Here is a 26,436-nt window from a genome sequence, read left to right on the forward strand (position 1 = left end):
TTTGATTATGTCATCTGCCCCGCTAGGCCAGGGCTGTGTTTAAACAGAAACCAAACAAAGTGAGGTTATGGGAAATGATGTGTCGTTTATAGGATAAAACACTGAAACGCGTTTCAACACGCAGCCTCCACCACCTGTGTCAAACACAAGAAGGCTAGTGGAGATACTTACTGTTACTACGCCAATTTAGATCGACTGTTTATCCAGAATCCATGTTTCACTCATCATACTCACACCTTGGTCTTGTTTCGTAGCTGTATTCAAAATGGGCAACATGGCGTTGAATGAGCTACATATTGATTTTAAGGAAATAAAACAGATGTCAAATTAGTATGGGAAAGGATTCCCAAAGTCTGAAACAAAACAAAATGTTTCCAAACCATCTGCTTGATCTTTTGATCTTTACAGCTATAACTCTTACACTTACACGTATGTTTTTCAGGAAACATCTTGCCTGTTGTGTGCGCCAGCAGCTCAGCTAAATAATCCACTAATTACCTCAAAGAGATCGTATGTTTACCCTTTTGTGCTCACAGAGACAACTGTTTGGGATGTGGCAGTGATGAACAATTAAAATAAATATTATCCCAATCACAATATGGCCAAGTGAAACATCCAAATCAAAGGATTCCCCAATCTATGATCATACTCCAAAAACAAGGGATCGTGCTGATTTGGTATAAGACTCAACACAATTCACATCATCACTTTTTTTCCCCGGTTGTAATCATCGGTCAAAAAAAAATCTCAAAAGGATTTCTTTGCAGATCGTTCACCACTAACAGAAATAAACACAGGGTTTTCAATCTGAGCTCCAGCCCCACAAGAGCTACCAGGGGTCGATGTTTTCCTGTCTGCAGTTGCCCTCATTATTGAGACTCGAGACTCCCCACTGTGAACCTTTCCACACTCCACCAGTCATTTTGCAGTGTACATGATAAGTCTATTGTACACATTTAAACTCTTGATTGATTTATATTAAAGGAATTTAAGGTCCTTACTGCTTATATGTTGAAGACCTAATTGGCAATTAGGCAGCTTCTGATTTTGATTTGTCCGAGCATCAGAATCACACGCAGTCACTTTTTGGACCAAATGCTGCGGCTAGGGAAAAAAACACCTTTATATTGCGTAATCGTCAATTCGGCACACATGCTCAGGAAATCCTTAATTGTAATGTCAATTGCAGACTTACAAACAAACAAAAGAAATCAAAATGTATCTGTGTGCTGCCAGCCAGAGTCAGTTGTTCACTCTTCCACTTGCAGCAGGTGGGCAAACTGAAAGAGGAAGAAATCTAGTTCCCATATGACAGAAAGCCCATCATCAGGCAGTGACCATGGGATGACCTTCCAACCCGCCTCCTGACTGACATGGAGGCCAATCAGAAACTTCAGATTGTGTGGTCCCACCAGCCATTCAGCAGGCTGTTCGTGCTCAGCAGGAGACAACCAGTGCTGCATTTCTCTGGCACAGAATGTTCTTTCTCTGCTCCGAGCCCCCGCCACCCACCGACTCCGTGTCGCCCTCTGACCTCGGCGATGGGCTGATTGGAGCTATGTTGGAAAGGTGTAATTTTGCAATGTGATAATGTACAGCCCTGGGGCTGGAGGGGAGGTAGGAGATGATCTCCATCTGAAGTTTGGCTCTGGTTGGAGCTATTGGTCTGGATCCTCCTCACTCACTCACTCACTCACTCAATGACCAGTACAGGGTGGTCAGAGGTGGAGGGGTGGACGGGTACATAGTGTACCTCAGCACTCCACTGGACGCCTGCCACATAATAGATCCCAGATTTTATCCTCCCTCTCCCCCTTACTACACTCTCAGAGACAGGTTGATGCAGAACTGCAGCATGAGGGAGTGAGACGGAGAGGAAGGAGGTGGACAAAAATGTGTAGAGGCTGAATGAAGAAGAGAAAGAACTGCAGAAAAGGAGGAATAAAAACGTAGAAGGAAGGAGTTAAAGACAGAGATAAGGAGGTGGTAGAGGAGGAGGAAACACCATTGAAAACATCAGGTCTTTCTGAAAGCAACACACACACACACACATATACATACAGACACATATGCATACAGACACACACACACACACACAGCCAGCTGGGGGAGCCAGACATCACAGCCAGGGGTAAGCTAATGCAGAGAGGGAGAGAGAATCATTTAGAAATATCTTAGAGTGTAAAATTGGACCACATTGGATTCAAGAGCATTAGGAGAAGATATCTGCTCATCACAGCGAGAGAACCCCAATAATGTACGGCAGAAATTTAATCGTTCGTGTTTTTGTTGATTGACTTTTATTAACATTTGTATCTACATGAATGTCACGTTTCCCGTTATTATTTCCAGTGTCCTTACTTCAGACTGAGCGAGTTATTTCGAAACTTAAAGAGTGAGTTCAGAAAGTTAAATGTTGCGCAGTAAAAGTACTTCACCTTTTCCATTCTGTCATTACGCAGCAGCGCTCTGGCTGTGGGATAAAGATCACTGCTGTGGGTCAAAACGCCAATACGGGGCTTCCAGGGAAAATGAAATACCAGCCCTGTAGGAAGGTCGACGCGGAAACGCACACCTGTATCCGACGGATGGCGGGAAAGTATCTCGGTCTGCATTGTTTGAACAAATTTGTTTTAGCAACCGCTTCTACAAGTTATAAACAGGCAGGACTTAAATAGAGCTTCAGTCCTATTAGGTTGTGATATCTCACAGGCTGGTTAAAAGTAAACTGCTGTTTCTCTCTCTGTGTCTCTCGCTCTCATGATCAGCTGATCAACCAAGAATTAAAAGCCTTTCTAATTGTTAATCCTTGTTTTCAGCCCCCGTCCTCGGGGTGATAGGAACAGGATGTACCACACAGACTCAGAGCTGCTATGATGACGCTCCAGGCTTTAACAGTATGTACTACTCAGCAGCACAGCACAACAATAACAGGCAAAGGCAGATGTCTAGACTGATGACAGCACAGTTGATTCAAAAACACAGATACTGATCTGCATTGGCTTTGATTCCAGCAGCATCAACCGGAAATTTAACCGTAAATATTGCACAGGTTTAACCTTCAATACAAAGTTAGTGTATAAATAGACTTCTTTTGGAAGTCAATGTGTTCTTATCTTTCTAACATATCTAAATTATATAATAATTAGAGTTAATAAACTTTAACTATGTTGAACGGTTGATAGATTCACAATATCCACGGCTTACATTTGAGTTTTTGGTCAAAAGTCAAACCTCAGCTCTACATCAGGACATCATTTTTGCAAAAAGAATTACTTATCTTTGTTATTACTTGAAGATGATTTAAGAGGCTTTGTCAGTGCCCGATCCGTACCCGGAACACGATCCGTTCCAGGACGCTTCTGCGCATGCGCACGCACATGCGCACTCCCCCCTTCTTTTAGTTTACGGCAGACACCGCGGATATGGATGAAAACAGAGACGATCTATGAGGAAAAACACAAGCACGTCGCAACGAATTCCCCTCTGTTCTATTTCTGATTAAATTAAATGTAATGTAGACCGATCAGTTAATCGGTCGATCACCTCAGTCGGCCGGCTGCTGCCTCTGAGATGAGCCGAGCAGCGAGCTAACGTTAGCTCCCGGTGGCTACTCCCAGCTATGCTCCCAGCTCTGCTCCCAGCTAGCTCTGCACTTCTCCCAAAACCGGAGCAAACTTCCAAACAGACGTCAGTTGGATAAACTGACCACAGATTAGGACTCTAAACTGTGACTTTCTCGCATGAAAAAATATTTAAAATTAATAAAGTGACGTTTTAACAACGCTACAGCGGACTTTTAGCTGCTCTACTGCTAGGCTATCAGTTAGCATAGCTTTGAAGCTAATGCCGTAAAACGGCGCATGCGCAGAAGCGCTGGAACGGATCGTGTTCCGGGTACGGATCGGGCACTGACAGGCTTCTTAAAAATGTCCTCATACTGAAACTGAAAAGTTTTTATAGAAAAAAAGTTAAATTACTTACATATAAAGTTTTACAGACTTTACATGACAGGATGACTTCTTCAGTGTGTGTGCAGCTGAAGCTTTCACTTTAGGGCCTTTGACGGCTTCCTAGATCCTATTTGTGATGTCACAACAACATCTTGCAGATACACGTCCAAAGCTTTAAGTAGAGAACAGAGAGACGTTCCTTCCTCAGTGACGAATGTGGAAAAACTGTTTCTAGTATTTGCTTCCCTCATAAGTCATTCTACGCAAAGAAGCCCAAGCATACAGGTAGAAGTGACACATATATTTGAGCACTTGGGGTACTTAAAATGTCCTACCTCACATTACTTTAAACACCTGTGGTGATGACGTTGCATGAACCTCAGTATGAGCTACCATTAAGGGTGGTGGAGGAGCGACTTTCATGAGGCCATGGCTGGTATGAGTCCACATAAACAGAGGGAAAGACCACAATCCTGATTCTCTGCCACTGTCTTTTTGGAGTAATATTCAATAAAAATACAATTCAGTGTTTTAATAAACAAATAATACATATACAATTGCCGTGTCACTTAATTCAAACGCCAGTGATTCCATTGGGAGCGTTGAGAGATCGGACCTTGACCGTCAAATCGCCACCACCAAAAATAACCAGGGCCACATGACTGTCACTGTTACAACTGGCCAGCAGACAAAAGAATATCGATCCACACCATTTCATTCATCAGTATTCAACCTTCATTCACTGTCTGTGAAGCTTTGACTCTCAGCCTGAACTCAACTGGGTCCAAAACCAACAAATTTGGCTGTGATGTAGCTGTAATTTCTCATTTTTACCATCCAAAACCTAACCTGCACACTTCACAGTCTGACATACAGATGACTCCATCCCATACAGCCAACGTACAGATCTGGATATGGATGTGTTAAAGTTACCATTATGTCCCAGGTGTTGATGCTGTGCAAGAATAGTAGGTTTCACACTTACAACAGACCAGTTCCTCATGTTTCCCTCCATCACCTCACCAAGTGCCACTAAATGAGTAAATTGTGTCACAGATATGACGCTGACATGGAGGACCACCAATTGATGCAATATTTTGGGTATACACAACATTTGTAGGTGTTGGTTTTGTGCATCTGCTGCCTTGCTCAACAAGAACTTTCTTTTATATTTATAAAGTTTTATTTGTTATTCAAAATGGATGAAAAAGAAGATGTTTCCAGACCCACTTTATTTTTCTGTCTTTTTTTTTTTTTTTTTAAGTTTTGTGTGCGAGTACCCGGCTGTTTGATGTGAATGAGGGTGGAAACTGTCCTCCTTGTCCCCTTTCCAAACTCCACACACTCCATGTTCTCCTGGTGTGTTCCAGTACTCAGGCTCAATTGGGAAATAAACAACACCAATGTTCTCCTCAGAGAGAACAAGGTGATGATGGACAGAAAACACAACAATATTTCAGTGTTTCCAGTTTCGCACAAAGCTAGCTCTGTTACAACCAGACAGTCTGTCAGTGTGTAGGTTCAGTCAGTGAATCAGTCATTCAGAGAACCAGTCAGTCGGTAGCATGTGTCGTGTCTACAGGCTGATTCGCATCAGTAGAACAAGGATTTCCATTCATTCAGTCCATTCACAGCTCTGCACAGGCTGACCGGCACTGTCCCGTTCATCTCTGGAGCTTCCCAGCAGACATCAGACATCGCAACCTGACCGTCGTCCCGCCTGACTGACGGATCGCAAACTGCTTTGAGCGACGAGAAAGAGTGAGCACATCATCAACTGTAAAGGCCACGTTAGAGACGCTGAAAGCCCCAAACAATGAATATCACTATATTCAAACAAACCAATGATACACCGGAATGACACAGAATCACTGAAATTATTTTAGTTCTCAACAGTCCTTGGCAGAAAAGGTTTCACAGTGATAGAAAAAGTGCCATGGTTTCATGGTCTATGTACTAGTTTGTTAGTTTCAGGAATGTGCTTAAAAAGGCTGCACAGCATTTGGTTGAAGACCATCACTGGTCACTGGAAACGGCACAGTTGAGGTATAGTTTTCATTGGCTGTGGCTAAGTAGTTCTTTTTTTGGATCCCAATTAGATGACTCAGACACGGCTTCACTTGGGGCTTTTGTAATTAAATTAATAAATTAATTTTGTGTAAAAGGGAACTCCACAAGTTCTTCACTCAATGGAACTAGTCTGACATTTAGGTTTGTTTAACACCAAAACAGACACCTGAACAAGAAGAGGCAGGGTTTAAGCACCAGCTGTTTAGTCAAGGTAAAGAGCTGTAGTTAGCGCACGGTCGCTGACAGGAATATGAAAAGTAATACTGGATTTCCTCCTCCTCCCCCTCCCAGTTTAAGGACACGTCCCACAGGAGATGTGTGGTCTGAAGCTTCCTGTTGATAATTACAGTGTGTTCAGAGGGAAAAACACTTACAGAGGTGAGGCACTCTCACAACATCATTCCTGTTAGTGATGGAAACCTGGACATGCTTTTCTCTGTCCCCTTCCTTTCAATAAAAAGGGGATTCACGGGGGGTGTGAAGATCCTGCTGCTTGTCATCTCATCACGTCGTACTTTACAAGGTGTACTGTAGCTCCTGAGACTGTAGATCACATCTCATTCCTGCTTACCCAGTGATGTGACAGCATGACTTCAGGTAAATCAGGTAGATGGTGTCTGATGGTCTAGAGTAGTGATTCCCATTATTTGAGGATGAATGGAGAGGTTGTGGTGTAGTAGACTAATTTGGTGAAATATATGGGAATCTACATATTGCATAATATTATGTATTCAGGGTTGTACCAATGGATGACGGTATTATATGGTGCATAATTGCAATGGCAATTATGCAATAATTAGGGATGGGTATCGAAAACCGGTTCCTCTTCGGAACCGGTTCCAACTTGGATCAATTCTTGGAATCGTGTGCGTGTCTGCTTTAACGATTCCCTTATCGATTCCGTTTGGTTCAGAAACCCGCGCATTAATTGATTAATGACGTTACGTGACGTTACGTTAAAATCAATCTTCATTATAAATGAGGGTGCTTAGTGTTTATATCCACATGTCACCGTTTGTTCTCCCAAAATAAAGTTAGTGGCGTGTCTGCGTGGAGCGGAGCTGCTGACAGATGCAGCCGACAGTGACGTTTCCTCATCACTAACCATAGACTGTAAAGTCACTAACCTGTGAGCCAGAGCCACCCTCCGGTCCTCCCTCCCTCACGTCGTGAGGAGGACAGGTCAACGTCTCCTGAACAGGCTACATGTCTATTCTTTGTGTTTTTCTCTCTTCATTTCCAACCACCTCGTTTCAGGTTTTGCTCGTAGCCACGTGAAACGGTGCGCCGTGTGTCTTTTCTCTGGCGCGCTCTCTCTCTTTCGCTCGCTCACTCGCTCACTCCGCATAAAAACGAACGTTATGAAAACAATAACTAGTGAGAAGATACAGATGCATAAAAACCATGAAATGGAAACATTGTTAAATTCCTCCTGTGAGCACAGCTGCCCCACAGCCACAGTGGTCTAGTGTTAACCTGTCCAGGCAGGTCGGTCCTGTCTACTTTTTTTAATGTTAGAGCCATTAATACAGTGTTTTCAACCTTGGGGTTGGGACCCCATGTGGGGTCGCCTGGAATTCAAATGGGATCGCCTTAAATGTCTAGTAATTGATTAATTTTTTTTTTTAACTAATTATTTTTCACAATCTTAAACAACTATATTCTTTATACATTCACTTTCTTGAATATAAATCAAGATCAAATAAAATGCAGCATATACAAATATCTGAGCTTGCTCATCTTGATTGAGGGTCACCAGAAATTTGTGATGTCAAAAGGGGTCATGAGCCAAAAAAGGTTGGGAACCACTGCATTAATGCAAACAAACCCATTTCTCTTTTATTCCCTCACCCAATGAGAATCGATAAGAGAATCGATAAGGAATCGAATCGATAAGCAATATCGATAATGGAATCGGAATCGCTAAATTCTTATCAATACCCATCCCTAGCAATAATAGTGACAGGCCTAGCACCTGAGCGTCCGCGAAAACGAAAGTAGGAAACGCTGGTCGGCTCGCCCAGCATTTCCACCACTAATAATAATAACAAAATAACAATAGAGACAAAACGATGTATTTATCGAAAATGGACCCATTAACAAGTGTGGGTAATGTAGAATGGGGGGGTGGTTCAGGGTTTTCTCGGTGGTACAACCGGGCCTGAAAAAAATTCTAGGGGCAACGCTGCCATGACATGTGAAGGAGGGTCAAACTAGCAGGCTGATGATACAAAGTGGTTTGGTGTGGATATGATTAAACATCTGCAAAGGGTCTGTGTTTGTGTCTGTGTGGGCATGTTGCTACAGGGCACTGGTGGTGAGGAGATGAAATATGAACCAGTAAGCCCAGTGTGAAGGCTTATCAGACACAAAGGCGGCTGCAGTTTATTTCCCTTCAAGGCAGCATTATACATCTCTAGGAAGTTGTTACAGCAGCATTAATTTTCACCCTTCCCATTTTCTGTCATAGTTTAGAAGATCTGATACACTTTTAGGAGAACTGAGTGAATTTCACCTCAGGATGAACTTAGGACAGCCACTACTTTTACATTCACATCATAAACTTCCACATCAGTGGCAAAATAATTGTTTGTTAGATGAGCAGCTCAGCTTATCATACTAACTTTCCATAATATGGAAAACACTCTTTGTTTAAGCTAGTCTAAATAGAGCTAACGGTTAACCTTGTGGAACTTGTTGTGAACAATATCTGTCAGATCAGCTGACACATCAGGATAACTACAGACAAAAGGAATTCCTGGCATCCCCCTGCTGACTGACCTTCAAAAGACAAGACAAATTAAAAGGGAAAGGGGTTTGAAGGGATAACAAAGAGAGACAATGAGAATCACTACTGATTGTTTAGTCTGGGTCAAGCGACAAGACTGTTGACATATTGGAATATTTGACCTTAACACACACTCTGCATGCCAATCTGTACCACAACAACACTTAGGCCAAGACTAGAGGTCACAACAAAGTTTTATTATTTGAAAGAAACTTCGCTAAACCCCAAACTTATCTATATTAATATAGACAACTGTATCAATGAAGATTACTGAGGGTGTAGTATAAAATAACACTGATTATGCATTCTGTGCCCATGGATCTTCACAAACTATACAAACCAGGCCATATTAGGTCCTGTAACATTTTCACTGTTTATCTAGCTCCGTTTGCCTTTCTATGGGAAAATGTCAAAATACTACCAACAACAAGACCCGTCTCAAGCACTTGCGGATCACTTGGATCACTGCTGTTTTCAGTAAACAACTTGTGTTCTTCATCACGATGTCATCCCTTACTGTTCTGAAAGTGTTTTAATTCAAGTATCTGACCATTAAAGGGCTGAAACATTTGTTGTTAATGGAACAAATTAAGGAGTCAAACTTCATAGTACACTACAAACAAGACAATATCACAGAAATTCGGACAAAATATCGCAGAGCATGTAGCCAGGAGAAAAGGACATCAAGTCCATGGCTTAAAATATCAACAGACACCATGAACCTAATCCTCACCTTATTGTCGCTATAAACGTTGCTGCCCCAACAGATTCATGTCTGAAAGCTACAATTAATCAGAGTCAGTGTTTTGAAGTCCTACGACCATCTCTGAACATCAGTCCACTTTTAGTCTAAGTGTGCAAATTTAATTAGTGGGTCCATAAAGATTTTGAGAGAGAAGAAATCGTCTTATATTTCACCAGTGCTGTTCCTCGTTCTTAGCATTTTATGCAACTAAGAAATCAACTGCAAAGTGGTCAGTCTGCTTCCTGTTTACATCGGCAAGGGAAGGCCCACTGTACATGAATGGCCGTATTTTCAGGTGTGTTTGTTTGGAAGTAGAGAGATTGTTCCCGATATAGAGCTAAAGAGCTTGTCGAGATGGAGATAATTTTAGGGAACAATAGATAAAACAATAAATATTACATAAAAGTGATCAACTGTTTATGTTTGGTCCTTTTCAAAACTATGTAAAGCTTGTTACATCCCTGACACATACAGAAAATGGAGGACTCTAAAGCCTTCAGCTGTGCCAAAGTGTTTTGCTTTTTTTTTTCTCGTCTCTTTTATTGTTTTTCCCAAGTGATCAGAGCAGAGCGAGATGATGAAAAATGAAACTTTATAACAAAACATAAACTATTCTGACCAAATTCAACCAGCCTCAAATCCACAAACAAGAGACTCATCTCAGCCCCTGGTCACAGCTCATCCCGATGTGACGGTGTTAACAGAGCACAATTAAAGGCCACATAATTACAGTAGGCACTTCAACACAGCCAAACCAGTAATGTTCTCTTCCAGGAATTCCACGGATGGGTGTGACTGTTCACTAAAAGTAGTCATGGATGTGCCTGGTTTACAAAGCATCCCCTATAATTACCAGGCCTGACAGCCTCTGGGTTCTGGGTCAGGGTATGGGGTGCATGACTAGTTGTATGTCATCATATGTTGTGATTTTGGATGTGATGATCAATAACTGCGTTTTCAAAATGCCTGTTGTGGATGAACCTAACAAGGTGGTTATTACATTTCCCAAAGGATGAGATCATCATATTTCAATTATGACATTTTAGTGATGCTTACAAAAAGAGTGGGTCTGACCTCCAGTTTCTCACCAATCATTTTACCAAACATGACTCAACCTAGACTCAACATGTGATTCCAAACAAAGGGCTGGATGTACCGTGGACACAATGATATTATTAAGCAGGGCAGTTATCAAATTTTGTTTGCAGCCAACAGGTTTTTGTGCAGCTGCAAGAAAGGAAATGTGCATCAAAAACAGGGATGCCGCCATCTAGGGCTGACCCAAAATAATTCAAAGCTTTGTTCGTTGCCATGGTAATCAATCATGAAGTCTGTGATCGATTTTTTTTTTCTTTCCTTTTTTCCTTTTTGACACCGGTTCTCATCGGCAATTGTTACATTACAATGAGTAGGCTACTTGGCATTCTGGAAACCTGCCTGATTTTGGAGATATGCAGTGTTTGTTTGCCATTAGCTACTTTCATTATTTCCGCTACGATTGCGCACCCTCCGCGGCCGTCGAAGCTTCGATTTTGGGGGGGCGGAGGCAGGTGCGTGAGCGGAAATAAGGAAAGTAATGGCAAACAAACACTGCATATCTCCAAAATCAGGCAGGTTTCCAGGATGCCAAGTTGCCTAATCATTTTAATGTAAATGTGAAAAAAAACGAGGCAGATGAATGTTTAGGAAAGTAATTGGCCCTATGGGTCATATTGGCAACACCTGTTGAGGGAAGACAGAACATTTCTCAAATAATGGAAAGCAGGCGACTGCACTACACTAAGCCAGCGTCACCAAACCGCAGTCAAGTCTGAGAATTAAGTGAGTGTGGGTGTCTGTACATTATGGTATTGAGCTAATCATAGTGGAGATTAGATAGACATCAGCAGGAACTAGTAGTCGCTGGGCTTCCTTAAGCCCTAAGCGCTGGGTCACACAAGTCAGACAGTCTGGATAACACCAGCACTCCACTGGCACAAGGCCAATGTATATACCGGATAATGTCAGTGGTGCGTGTGTGCTGTTCTTGTATGTAGTTGTTGCGTTTATGTGTGACTATGTACTGTACCACTCTTCTAGGAGAAAGAAAAGTGCAGTAGTTTTGTAACTGACCTGCACAACCCACTTCAACATGTGATGCCAGCTGATTTGAACTCTCAGCTAAAACCTTGTGGAGCAACGAAACTGCTGCGTATCCATCAACGCCAACATCACTGTCTTATTACATCACACCATCATCTCTTTCCTTTCCCTCCTTGTAGGGTCACCATGGGAACCGATACATTGGTAACCTACTAACCAATGCCAGAAAATATGTCGATATCTGCTTTTTTTCCGGTACCGTAAGAACCCGATATTCAATTTTGCCCCCAATGCGCAGTACTGATTTCTGTTAGCACTGACTCGCGCAGTATACGTGCCTGAGTCTGAAGGGCTGGTCTCGGTGCGGCTACAGTCGAACTCTGGTGCAGTTTGTTTGTTATGTGAACGTGGCAGGACCTCAATCCGCTCCAACTGAAGCTTGAGTCATGTAAACATGACCACGGGTCTTGTTTCAGTCAGTCGCCATGGAGAGTGTGATGCGACAGTAATAAAGTAGTGAAGTTATAAGTACATGGGTTCTGCTTTTTGATTTTTATCATGGTATCAAATGAGTATCGGGAATCATGGAAATTCCCGATACTGGTATATCAACTACTGAAATTCAGGTATCATGACAAGCCTACCTCCTTTACTCTTTCAATATACTGTTTTTCATCCTGAAATTGTGTTTATTCCTGGACCAAATGCCTATTTTGCCCATCACTACTGTGGATTACACATCACTTAGCCTGCTTGTAAGATATTCTGAGTCAGTGATGTTAAAAATACAAAGTTATGGTAAACATTGATTTTAAAATGTTACACAAAAAATATGTCCACCTTTCATTCCAATGTTGTGGCTAAAGGTCCTTACCCATAGATATAAAAAAAGACTAGATGGCTCACCCAGCGCTGCGGCCCAATGGCATGGCGTCGCCACACGGCCGCCACCTTGCATCACTCTGCTCGCTCCCTCATTATGCGGTGCATGTTCTACTAAAATAACCAGAACTTGCTCAGTTTTTTGACCGATTTTCAAACGGTTTGGTTTGTTATGAACGTCAGAAATGCAGGTATGATACGGCATACTTCAAATCACGAATAATTCTAATCATACTTTTCTATGAAAGTAATACTATAGTAACATTATGCAAATAGTTAAAGTAATAGCTATATACGGACAAATGCCTGTGAGTTACGTCTACACGTAGTCCGATCCACCCCTTTGTCCTTCAAACGTTCGGACCCAATCTGACATGGACTTGGTGGAAAAGCTACTTGAAGCCCACGTGCATGAAGCAGCAACATGATGCTCCTGATAGACTGTAGAATCCATCGGTTCTCCACAGAAATCTAAACACAATTCAACACCTGAACACGGTGTGGACTCATCTCAGCTACCTGACCTACTGTTTCATCTGATGCTGCAGTTATGTATTTTGCTCTTGACTGTGTAGAATCACAGTGGTACATGTTACTGTAAATACAGAGTGAGAACAAACATTGTTTTTTTTTATTTTTTTCAAATGAAATCATGTGGTAGAATTAAACAGGCAGACTTATTTTAGAGGTGTTCTGATACTCAGCGTGTGATAGTTTACTCTGAGGATTGGATTCCCAATCCCAGCCTCGGCCATCTGACTACAAGAAGCCTTAAATAATAAGCCTGAAATAAACATGTAAAACAAACACACTGCACAACACTGATTGCACCAGGGCCACACTGATGGGAACTAGGGATGCTCAGATTCATTTTAATAAAAAAAGAAAAGAGAAAAATATCAGAGTTAAGGCTTCTAGTCACCTTTGCTTAATTCCCTGGTGTTTGCGTCTGAGTGAAGTGCATTCCCACCTCCCACCCTGATCAATCTGCAAGTGGCCGATACAAAAATGAAACATGTTGCAAAACTTTTACAAAGTATGTGAGACTGACACAATGTACGCCATCTGAAATACACAGCACAAATGATCTCACTCAGAGATGATCAGTATAAGTGGCAAGTGTGTAATGCGGTTGTGGCAAGGACTCCCTTAATCACATCTGTCCAATCAGATGAATCCCTCAGCCAAGCTCCAATAAAACACCGTCAATTTGGTGGCGACTGTGAGGTTAGCTAGCACGATGGTAGACAAACTGTAAATTAACACTTCCATATTTGTTTATTTATCACAAGTCATTGTGGATTTTCCTCACACTGTGCAGGCCTCCGTGTGCGGCCTACCATATCTCTTTTCTTTTTTGATTTGACCACTGGAAGTCGACAAAATGTCAAACTCAACTTACTGGGGAGTTTCCACGCATGATTTAGATTTTGACTTGTATTACCTCGGTGAAGGAATAACTTTAGTCTTCATTAAACCAGAGGTATCAATTTACTGAGAGACAAAAACAGGTCATTCAAACATCAAACGCACTCTGTCTAAATGCGCACATTACTTTTGTGTACTAAGAATATTAATGAATGAGGTCCATTGTCTCATCAGGATATTATGTCAGCTGAGTGACTATAAATATGAATGAGCAAACACTGACATGTCAAGTATGGTAAATTAATCTAGTGGCAGGCTAAAGAACAACCCTGAAGACAATCCCTCTAGTTTAATGTGTAATCCCTTCAGCCGAGGGTTAACAAAAGACAAAAATTCCTTCCAGTAAATCCCAGAAGACCTACTTTGTACTTTAATGATGTGCTTTCATCTCCTCAGACCATACAAAGCACCGGAAAAACATCCCCCATGCTGTTCAATGTGTGAGCGTGTGTGCGGGTTTGTGTGTTTGAGAGAGAAAAAGAGAAACAGAGACAGTGTGTTTGTGTCCCAGCATGCACAGACATGGCTCTTCTTTAGAAGAAGCACATGAGTTATGAACGAGACAAAACACCCAAACCAGATTCCGCAAAACAAATGAGGGAAGTAAACACGGGAGAATGCAGCCCCCACCACCATGACTAAAAAACACTTTCCCAGAGACGAACACAGACTTTGAGCCCCTCTTTCCCTGTAACTGTTTTATGAATGTGTTCAGGCCGAAAATATGTCCAAACTGGGCTAGAGCTTTTCCCTTCCGTCATTTATTGATCCGATGAATGACCGCCTCTGAAAATACAATGCCTCTGAACACAAAGTTGACTCTCATGTCATCGCTGTGCTGTTTGTGCTATATATGGCCTGTCAGCAAGGTACTCAAACAATAGACCCCATATAAGACCACTGATGCTCGACTGAGAACCTTATCAAGATCATCATGATAATATATCCTCTTTGTAAGTAGCAGGAAAAACTGTGCCAAAGTCAAATAAACACATATACCAGCAGGCTTTCTCTCTTTATTGTTCCATACCACTAACACATGAGAGTCTCAGTACAGGCAGCTTCTAATTTGCAGGTACCAGAGCTGCCAGACACCACCATGAGGCAATCAGCACTGTTTGGTCAGCCATCTCAACTACTCAGCCGTCGGCCTTCCTCACTTTAATGAAGCCTGGCTTTACTACCACCAGACTTCTCCAATAAACTGCCTAATAAATTGCACAACAATGCGGCCTCTGCAGCGAGAGCAGCGGAGCTCATGTTGTCTGAGATCAATTCTGTTTTCATGCAGCAGCAGCGGCAACTGATGGCCCATTTGCCCCGGCTGACACACTCCCTCTGGAGCCCGGTCGACTGCTTGTGCATCGTTGCGGGGTCATTCTCCACGTCTTCTATATTTAGTTTATTAGAACTTAACAAAACATGTCAACCTCTTAGAGAGGTGGTTGCCAACTCAACGCCGATGGATTAGCCCATGCCTAAACGTATCCAATCTCCCAAGTCAGCCGGGTCCTGAGATATCGCAAGGGACAAACTGCGACCATGAGGCTTTGCAGTTAGGGTGGTGAAATTACAGACTCCCCCATGTCTTAGGATAGAAGGAAAGAAAGGAGTTTTTTTTTTTACCTAGGCAATGTTTCAACTGTGCTGGCACCGGTTGGTCATGAGTATGATGGATCATAGGTCTGTGAGTATTTGATGGCATCATACAGCAGCGAACTGGAAGAGCAGCTGCAGCATTAGTGCTTTAAGTGATGTTAACAATGTTTTTGTAGCACTAAGTGGTAGAAATAACTGTTGAAGTCTTAGTGGGGGATTGTTGGCTAGTGAAACCTGTTATCAAGATGACCCTAGTTTCAATATAACCAAAGGCAGATTCTGTGTTTAATTTCAAGAGCCAAAAGGTATTACAGAGAAGAACTTTCACCTGATGATAAATAAAATGTTGACGATATGAGGATTACAGCTCATTTGACTAATGAATGAAAGTCACTAATGGGTCAAATAGATATACAGAATTTTACATGGAAGTTTGCACCAATAAAGTGTTTTATTGTGGGTCCTATATAGAGTTTACCCGTCAATGAGACAAATGATAAATAGCAGCGAGTTCTGCTTCTCCACTTGACAGCCCCTGGATCATCCTCCGACACCTCCATCCATCCGACATGTCTTTCTCTAGCACACTCCACCTCCGGGTTCCTTTTCCTTCCAACATCGCCGCACTCTGCCTCTCCAACAGCGCACAAAGCAGGCCAGGCGTTTGTGTGTGTGTGTGTGTATGTATGTCTAAAATATTTGCATCTCTGTGATATGCCTGTTTGTGTGTGTCTGCCCGTTTCCCTGTCTGTGACGAGTGTGTGTGTGTATATATATGTGTGTACATGCGTGCAATTCACACCAGTCCTGCGACAGTTTCATGTCACAAGACTGAAAACATCAACATGCTGAGTCTGCAGCAAGGCGCCAGTCACCAGGGAAACAATTCAACCAGACACACACACTAAGTCAGCCAAAACACATTGTCTGAAACACACCAGCTAAACAAGCCATCTAAAACACTGCAGTCGTAAACACAAAATTAGAGGAAGACCTCACACTCGTTGTGCCTGAAGTAGCTTAATTAAACTGTGAACCATTGACTCCTTAAAAGCAGTTTGTTTAGGTTGCACCTGAATGGCACAAAATAACCGTCACAAGACACCTGAATATCTGCCCTTTTTCAGAGAAGTGCATCGCACTGTGTTCCTGCAGGTAGCCAAACCAAAACACAAGTTGTTGTATTTAAGTAAACAGATGCTGACATTTGACAGCCAACAGTTGCTTATATTCAGAAAACATTTCACGGCAACAACAAGGGCTGAGAGGAAAACTGCAGTCTTGAATTGACACCTGTTTATCTCTTTCTTTGCGTGTTATATACGTATATATATATATCACGGCAAAGAGCCGCAGAAGAGTCAATTACACGTAGAATCCAAGTGCTTTCCGGTCTCCTTGCGGCCCCAAACAAAACAGCTTAAGTAACATGTAGGCACTGGATAATTCATTATACTCCAAAACGTATATCTATACAAACCAGGCCAAAGGTTAGACTGTCAGCACAGTCCATTTGCAATTCAAATCCCTGATGAGCGTTCATGTGTGACAGTCAGCTTACCTTTCTGGCAGTGATTGGAATTCCAGCAGCGGTAGTTGTAGTTGTTGTTGAACATGGTCTTTCTGCACTGAGGGTTGTTCTCCATGATGCCCGGACAGACGTCGCTGCACTCCTTGGACTGCTTGTTGCCGGCGATGTAATTGTTGAACTCGGCGTCCATGATGAGGGACCAGTCTATGGAGTCCAGGTAGCAGAGCTCGGGGTTCTTCTCGATGCGGATGGAGCCGCGGGTGATGTTTCTCAGGTTGTGCAGGCCGATGTCTTTCAGGCTGGTCATCTCAAAGATTACCAGGGCGTAGTTGTAGAAGAGGTTGCGTCCTCGGATGACGGCGAGGTTGGGAAAGAGCGTGCTCAAGCTGTCGAGGCCGGACACCCGGAATAGCAGCAGGTAGTCGGTGATCATGGTTAACTTGGGAAAGTGGAGGGTGCGGAAGACTTCCTGGTTGATGTTATTGTTGTTTTTGTCGCCGATGAGGAGGATCTGCAAGTAGCCCTCCACCACAGTGCAGTTCTCCAAACGCCTGAACTCACTGATGTCATTGCCAATGTCGATGCTGGGACCGCAGACTGCAGAGCAAAACAAAAAGAGAGAGTTAGAGGACTGTGTAATAGCTTCTGTTCAACAGTAACATACAGTGTGGTTGAAACCTTTTGCTACAATCCTTCCCATTTATATTGGCATAAATCAATATTCCATTATGGCAAAGTAAAAATAGTGTTTGCAAATAATTTTTACTTTTTCACTATTTATTTTTTTTAAAAAAAGGGGGAAATGTTGATGTTAGTATTCAAACTCTATCCTGTGCCGCTTGAAACACTAGCTTAAAGTGCCTCCCATTAAATAACTAACACCTAGTTTACATATTTGCTGTATCATTTTCTTGAGTGCTATCCACAGAAATCACATCACCATCACTACAATGAATCAAACTTGATCTTTTTAAGCTGAATGCATTAACAATGACATGAGAACACATTCTCGCAAATCATCTGGATATGTAGCGACTCACTCTGCAATAAATCGCTGTTAAGTGAAACAATAGACAAAACGATGTTCTCCATTCCTGAAATCATGATATTTATAAAGAGATGTTTACCCAACCCATTTTTTTTTTTTACATTGACAGTACACTTGAGCCGTGCCGTTGTTGATGGAACATGTTTGCCTTGCTATTCTCATTTTCTATGCCAACTTAACATGGTGTGACAAAGTAAATTCAAGCTTGGGTTAACGCTACAATAAAGTTTGGATGGCTCTGCTTTCAGGTTATTGTTGCTTTTGTGTGTCTACCTAGCATGACCCCAATATTTTGTCTCACAGTCTGCTTTTATGAAGCTTTCACAGTACAATGACATTAAAGGCCTGTAAAGTCTTATGCTAGAAAAGGCATCATCCATAAAACACTGTGTACAGTGTACACACTGCCAGATGAATAAATACAGTATTTGTGATACTAGTATTGTGGCTTGTTGAACAAAAGGCACAAAGAATCATGGGGGAGTTTCACAAGTGCTTTGGCCACATCATTCTTCCTGAAACAAGACTCCACGGCCACGGTGGGAGCTGAGTTGTGAGGCACTGTGATACTCTTTTGCTAAGTGCTAATGTCAAGATAATATGCTGATGTGTCAACAGGTACATGTTTAATGCTCACTATCTTATTTTAGCATGCCACTAAACTCAAAGCCAGTGGAAGCGTTACAATGCAAGTAAAGAAGTTAACACTTTTCACTCAAAGCCATTTGTGTCAACATGATGTGCTGGTGGAAAAATCAAGGTATTAAAGTCAATAGAAAACATCACCAGGGATACACAAAATGTCAACACCAAATGTTCTGCCTCTTCATGAAGTAGATGCTGAGATTTTTCACAGTTTAGGAGGGACATCTCAACATCAGGTGTACTTGCTGATGGCGCTCGATGAAAGGTGTGGGTATTGACACAGTCAGTGAGGTTCATCCTCTGGGAATCATGAACGTCATCACAATCCATTCAATATAGCTGCTCAGATTTCCCTATAGCTAGACTGCTATCATCCATAAAAACAACAGTTGTGAGTGTAGTGTAGCGCCCCCTACTGGGAAAGTCTCAACTTGTAGCAGTCTCCGTATTATGATCTAGTCAGCTGAATCTATGGCAGAAGTGAAATGTCTGGGCATCTGATCAAAGAGCAGACATCAAAAGGAAGTTGCCCTTTGATGTGAACAAATTGTAAAAACATGTATTTATGCTCTTTTATGTTTGTTGTAAAATAGATTTGTTCACATTTATTTTGTTTTTAACTTCTATAGTAGTACTTTTACTGAGACCGTCAGTAGAGTCTGATTCTATTTTGACGGAAAAATGCACTAAACCAAAACAACTTCAAAGAAGAGCATGAAAACAAGGACACTGCTGTGGATTCTGTGTGGCTTCTCAATAATCCCAGCCCTCATGAGGAAAAGTTTGGTAGGGCATGGTGGTGATGATCGGTGTTGATAGGTGGAGTGTTTGCCTTTCCAGCTTTTACTCCCACCTGTGAGCTGTGCTCTAAACAATACTTTAGCCCGAAGCCCCGGCAGCACCCATAGAAACATGGAGGCCATTATCGCACATCACTGTGAGGAGGATTTACACTTCAAAGGCTGCAGGGTAGTGAGTCATGGAAAACTCGCACCGACCAGCAAACAGGTTGTCACACTACCACTTTAATGCTGGTCTATAAAGTTTTACTGTACAAATGTGACGCCGAGAGCTTTAGGAGGGACGATGCATTCCCAGCAAATGATAAATTGTTTTTTTGATTACAAAATTTTACAATCAAAACTGAGGGCTGGTGTTGCAGATTTAATGGGTGCAAATGAATGTCAGTTCTTCCTTATTAAGGGATTGCCCTATGAGCAAAACCTGGCATGAGAGGAATGTGCTTCTGGCTACACAAATTCCCACACATGTCCCACAGTTGTATATGTCACTGTATTATTTCAAGACTAACCGGTAAGTATAAAGCTACAGTGTAAATTGTTTTGCTTTCAACTTCCCGGACATTTTCTAACATTTAAGATATTAACTTATTTTGAACACTGAACTGCTCCACACACTGATGTTGAATGTGAACATGAAAAATGCATGTTAAACGACACCACTGCTTACAAAAATATATACTAGTTGTGTAGTTTTCCAAAAATCTGTGTGATGTTTTCTCAGAGGAGACACTGCCAGAGGTACAACAACACAGTTTAATTTCCAAAACAACACCGTGAATGCTTTCTGCTGGCGATTAAGACATTTTCCCACTGCTATACGGCATACCACAATATGACGAATCACAAAACTGGAGATGGTCTCTAAATCATCAACTGCACACAAATATCTACTGTTCACATTTTCTGATTGTAACTTTATTTCAGTCAAATCACTGACAGCAGGGTAATGACTTGTTTTTAAATAAATGGAAAAGATAGATTCAGTTTTACATATGGTTTTTTTCAACCTCAAATAAAAAGACCATTGACTGTGACTGGTGTTCATGAACATGATGGCTAAATCAGGATCAGGATCTTTTAGTCATGCAGCTCAATGCCTGTAAACAAATCCCCTCAACAGCAGCACTAGAGTCACACACACGCACACACACACAGAGGCTACTGTGATTGTATTACACTATCCAAATGCACACCGCGGGTAAGTGATAAAACAAATTTATCTAACAAATATGTGAGAGTAGTATCTCTTCAAGAGTGAATGGCCCCTTGTTGATGACAGATGAGATACGGAGATATATTTCTGTGCAGATGACCAACTCCCTCACGTGACATTAGAAGGGATGGCAAAAAAAACTAAACTCGGCTCAACTGCAGAGGTCGCTCCAACAGCCCAGCATCTCTTGTATAAAACAGGTATCAAATATTCCTGATGTCACAGGAGACCTAAATGCAGTTCAGAGAAAGGTGAGCGCTGTTTTTCCCTTGTCTCTGATCTTCAAGAGTGTCATTATGATTAAAGGTTTAACAGATAAATCTTATTTTATAAGTTGGCTTTACAAACGGAGCATGAAGCAACAAGTGTAGGCGGCTGCAGGGCAGGCCGGGCATGTCATCCCCACAGAAGACATGGATTTCATACACTCTTGAGTGGATGTATATTCTCACACATTAGTTACATTTCAGCCCCAATGTGACTTGAAATTGAAAACTCCCTGCATTAAAGCGGAATATTTGTGTTAATATAAGTCTTAAATAGTTGTATCTTCCGACAGCAATCACTTACATAGAGTGTTTGGTCTGAAACACAGGTCTGTCAGTCACTCTGCTCTGCTGTAAGCCGAGGAGAAAACTTTCCTTGTATCCTACAACCTTTATCCAATGAGGAGAGAGAACGGCATAAAGGGGCGGTCCTCTCTGTGTGTGCAGCCAAGGGATGCGCGTGAATGTGGTGACGTAGGGACGAGGGCGGGGACTGCTAACTCCATCGGCTGACAGGAAGTTAGCCAAAACCACCGGATCGCTTACTTCTGCTTTAAATTACATTATATCCAATTCCACTTTAGCATATACACTTACTCCGACTGATTCAGTTATTTACATTTAAAGAACAGATAGAAATACCTACCAAAAGTAGCAACAAACAAAGAACACTTTAAATTGTCCCATATTATTCCCCCAATGAGTAAACAATAGCCTGAATACCCAATACAAAAACCTTTAAAAGGGTATTACCTCTACTCTCACCTGCTTGTCACATCAGATTCAATGCTGTGGCTAGCATACTGTAGCAGTGTGATGCTAACAAAATTGTTGTGTGTGTGAATTGGTGACAATGTGGTTCTGAAATTGAGAAGAGTTCAGAGCTACATGTTTTTCAACCTTAACCGCCGAGTGTTTAAATCTTCTCTCGACAGGACGTGAGAGCCTCGGCGTGATTTAAAGGCAGGCAGCAGCGCAGTCAGTGCACTCGCATGGCTGTTATGTCTTTCTCTGTAATCTTCTTGTCAGTGCAGACTGTGAGCGGCCCTCGGTGAGCTGCTGCATACCTGTTCATTCAATCCCAACACCCAGGCCCGTAAAAAGACACACTGCCTGGTTCTGTTACATCACCACAGTCTCGACGCTGCTTCACCCTCTATGGCCTCACTACTGCAACGCCAGTATGACCATCACTCATGGGAACGGTCTTCTGGCCATGCTTGAGAAAACCCCACACAAAAGTTTTCTGATTAAATTTTACATCTTGTGCACCGGCTAAATGAAAATACCGATAGCAGGTGCAGCAGCTTAATAACACCCCCCCACCACCACCACCACCCCTCCCCTCTCCTCCCACAATGACACATTTTAAAACAGCTGAGTACACAAACCTATCTCTGCCGCTTTGATGAGGCTCCCAATCACATATTTACTTTTGATAACCTTTTCCCAGCTGGCTGCAGCGAGGGGAAACTGTCCACAGACAATCATCGGAAATCCACTTGAAGCGCCATACAACAAGAAATAGGAAGCAATACACACCCTTGAGCCGGTGCTTCATTCACTGCCACTAGACTGCAGCAACTATGTTTGCTCCTCATTTACATCCTGTTAGTGACAAACTGCCCAAGGCGGGAACCGTATTCATAAATTCTTTTCCACATGAAAGGCGAAGGTGAGAAGAAATGCACCAGGGAGCATTAGCAAATGATCGTTCTTGACAGACAAAAACTTGTTTTGGTTCTTCTGAAAAAGCTGTGTCTGCAGCAGCAGAGCAGAACCGGGTTAACCAAAAACCTGCCAGCTGCCCTTTAGTCCCAACTGATACAGTACACCAGCAGGAATGCTCAGAGTTTAGCCACACAAGGAACCTTTAGACAGCTCCACACAGGAGTGAGAATAAATGTAGGATTTTGATGGGAGCACCTCTCTGCTTTTCCCAGGTTTGTTCTGTGACCACTGGGGCTAACAGTAAACCCCATAACACACAGTTCACAAGCTCCTCACTCTTTCCAATCAACAGAACTTAGTCTGTTTTGCTTGTGAATGTACTTTGGCTTGGTCTATTTTAAAACCCAGACCCTGGTTCAACCCCCTGACCCTCCTCCCTCCCCAACATGTCATGATGAATGGGATGAATCGGGGAAGCTTAGTTTACATATATCTGGAAACATGGAAAATTTCAGATGCAAACGTATAAATATAGAAGCTTTAAATTCGTTAAGTTTTAAATGTTTGCGAGCCAACAGGAGCTGCTGTGAGTCTCGATGTGCTGCCTCAGTCCTAAGTCATCTGTGTGGTGTCAAGTGATTCTGTCAAAGTTTCACAGCAGTGTGGCTTACTTCAGCGGATTATCACTGGACTCCAGTCTATATGTTGTTTCTATCTTTTGCCTCAAGGAGGGATCAAGGTGTCCTGGTTTGTTTGGCAAAGGAGAATAAATGAAAGTGTATAGTGTGAGGAGAAAGCACAGCAGTGACGCCACTGAACATAGAGTATGCATTGATGTTGTTTCAATAAATCTTAAGGGAACAATATTAAAAAAGGACAGCCTTTTGTACACATAAAACACACACACACAGAAAAGAATACCAACGATTCAATGTCAACATTGAGCTTTTCCACTCAAGTTACTCTGTCTCATTAGAAATCCTGGAGAGCTGACAGTCGAAACCCTTAACTTGTTACTGTACGCTGCCCCTCTGAGAGCCTTGATGGATTGGAGAAGGACTCCAAAACCAGTAGTATTATTAACCCTGGTTTACCCCATCATCAGCTAACAAGAACACTGAATATGCAGGTATATTCCTCTGTCTGCAGCTTATTTATTATGTGTTGTCATTTTTACCCAGGGTACAAAGAGCTGACTTTGTAAATGTTCTAGTTACATCCAGTGGCAACAGTCTTTTACGCTTGCTTACATATCCAGAAGTTTTCAGTCTGAAAATGATAGGTCACATCTTTGCAGTCGAGGAAGGACAAGCCCAACAAAACTCAATTACCCACTCTTTTATTTCTCGAATCACATTTCTGTCTGTTTGTTCAGTTATCTTCCATTTTTTTGGTGTTGATTCTGATTCACTACAGTGTGAGTCAGAGCTGACAATGTGGTGTGTGTATGTGTACACTGTATAGATTGACTAACTTTCTCCACTGACTGAGTCATGGTAAAGTTGTTCACCAACAGACTTTAACTGACTTATTTTGTGGCATATTACAATATTACAACCAGACCTTTCTCCTACTTACAGCATTCACCAAAGCAAGTGAACAACACTTACTTAAACAACCAAAACAATTATATACCCTATTAAATGTTTTTCCCACTAAAATTAAATTATATTTCATCTATGTTGTATTGTATCCACGATTTAATGCCTTCTGTTATCCTAACTACACCATTTACTCCTGCGCATATACAATTAATTGATCCTACTTATAGTAAAGCAGAAAAGTTTTGTATGTTATTTAGAGAACACAGTTGTAGGTATGCTCTATTTCCATTGTTGATAAGATATTATATATTATAGCTATATTATATAATAATATGAGGCGTTTTCATTGTAACTTTCTGCACTGCATTTCTCTTGTGTTGGACCATGGCGCATGAAAAAAACAAAATAACACAATGTTTGTCGGTGTGTGTAGTAGTGAGGAGCAGCATTACTTACTCTCTGCGGTGGCGGGCCAGAGGCAGGACGACAGACCCAGCATCAGACCCCAAAACAAGGTCAAGCGGTTCCTTTCCGATCGAGACCTCATACCTGGATGAGTAAATCCTCCCAAATCATGTAAATAAATAAGTAGAGAGGGGAGGGGACGTCGGCACAGCCTGGTCACAATTGTGGAGAGAGAGGGAGAGAAAAAAAAACGCCTTTTAATCCCCAGCCAGCACCTTTTAGCTGTTAGCCGGCTAAATGAGCTAATAGCTAGCGTTACTACAAGCAGCAGGCTAGCAGGGTAGCCCTCTCGCGTCTGCTAATGGGAGTCCAGTCGTGCTCCAAAAAAATCACCGATTTATTCCGCCAGCGAGAAAATGCGTGTTCATTGTTCTGCTCTTATGACTGCCGAAAACAACGCCGCATTGAAGTGTATACTAATGAAACCAATGCGGTTAAACCAGCGGCGGGGATTCCTCTGCAATCCGCATCTTCACGCTCCATATCTGGAGGAAAAAACGTCCAATGCCCCGCTGCTGCTGCTGCTGCTGCTGGAGGGTCCTCAGGAGGCAGAAAACGGGGTCTGACCCCCTTAAAATTGGGATGCAAAGAGGCGGACTATGATATATAATAGCATATTACATTGATACACAGCCGTCTCGGCATGAACGACGACGTTTGTTTCGAAATATCCAGGATAAAAATCTGGTTTCAGACCACAGCCTCCTCCTCCTCCTCCTCCTCCTCTTCAGCCGCTCATCATGCACACACGCACCGCGTTGTTGTGGTGGCTGTAATTCACCTTCACACCGACGGGTTTTGGTTGAGTATTTGACCTTGTTGCTCCCGGGTCGGTCGAGTCACTTTGGGTGTCTAATGCTCCTCCGTCGATAGATAGCCGAACGGGGTCTGGTAGCTAGACAGATTCGTGTACAGGTACATACACAGTCTCACTCGGTCAGTCTGCAGTCTGCCGTGTTCGCTGTAAACACGGCGCCGTGCGTAGAGATCGTCTCTGTTTCTAAAGATGAATCACTCCAGCCTCTGCCCCGCCTTCCAGTCTGTGGGAGTGGGCGTCGCTCTCACTGCAGTTCAGTCGCCGGTGGAGAGCAGTTTCCATAGTGACTGGTCTGGTGGTACTCAACACAAGAGGGCCGGTTTCATATCTGTTTGTTTACAATGTCTCGGGGCGAACACCCCGTCCTATATTTACACCAGTTCTCCATATTTCATTATCCTATTAATAGTAATTAGAAGAGATGCTCATTTCACTACACCACATTCCCTTCTACTCTCACATTAGACACACCAAAAACGATCGCATGGTACACGTAGTAAGTCGGGAAGCTCTCCACGCTCTCCATAGGCTATAAACGAAAAATTATTATTCACTGCGCAGTTCTTGGAAGTGCCCAGCATCGCGTTGAGAGATCTGAAATGTTGTCAGAGTGAGACCTCGTCTCCTCTCTGGTCACCGCCGTAGCGACGCGGTGGGAGGGAAATCCGGGGTGCTGATCCAGGATCAGGGTTGTTTTGCTCTTCACAAATACATAGCGGAGGGATGCCATTGCTGAGATCGTGCCTGTCTGCGCCACCTGTAATTAAACTCTTATTCAATCGACGCAGTCATAGAGGTATCTGTTTATGTTAATTGTGTTGTGAGCTTTTCATTTATACATAGGCTATACTACAAATATCGCTCACGCCCTGTAGCTCAATGCCCA

The 26,436-nt window shown here is 42.5% G+C and overlaps 1 protein-coding gene across 2 annotated transcripts in view; it reads right to left on the reverse strand.

The window, feature by feature from the left end:
• Positions 1 to 25,733, reverse strand: part of igf1rb (insulin-like growth factor 1b receptor) — a 40,909-nt gene extending 15,176 nt beyond the window's left edge. Inside the window, exons 1-2 of one of the 2 annotated variants that reach the window (XM_085766613.1) lie at positions 24,725 to 25,733; positions 17,109 to 17,675 (exon numbers count right to left, since the gene is read on the reverse strand). In XM_085766613.1, coding sequence (XP_085622739.1) covers positions 17,109 to 17,675; positions 24,725 to 24,815 — 658 coding nt within the window. In that variant the 5' untranslated portion in view covers positions 24,816 to 25,733. The remainder of the gene's footprint in view (positions 1 to 17,108; positions 17,676 to 24,724) is intronic. The other variant, XM_085766623.1, reaches the window with a different exon arrangement.
• Positions 25,734 to 26,436: the final 703 nt, after the last annotated feature.

The sequence above is a fragment of the Trachurus japonicus genome, chromosome 3 (assembly GCF_045865225.1).
Source record: "Trachurus japonicus isolate A0001 chromosome 3, Traja_1.0".
NCBI classification, from domain to species: domain Eukaryota; kingdom Metazoa; phylum Chordata; class Actinopteri; order Carangiformes; family Carangidae; genus Trachurus; species Trachurus japonicus.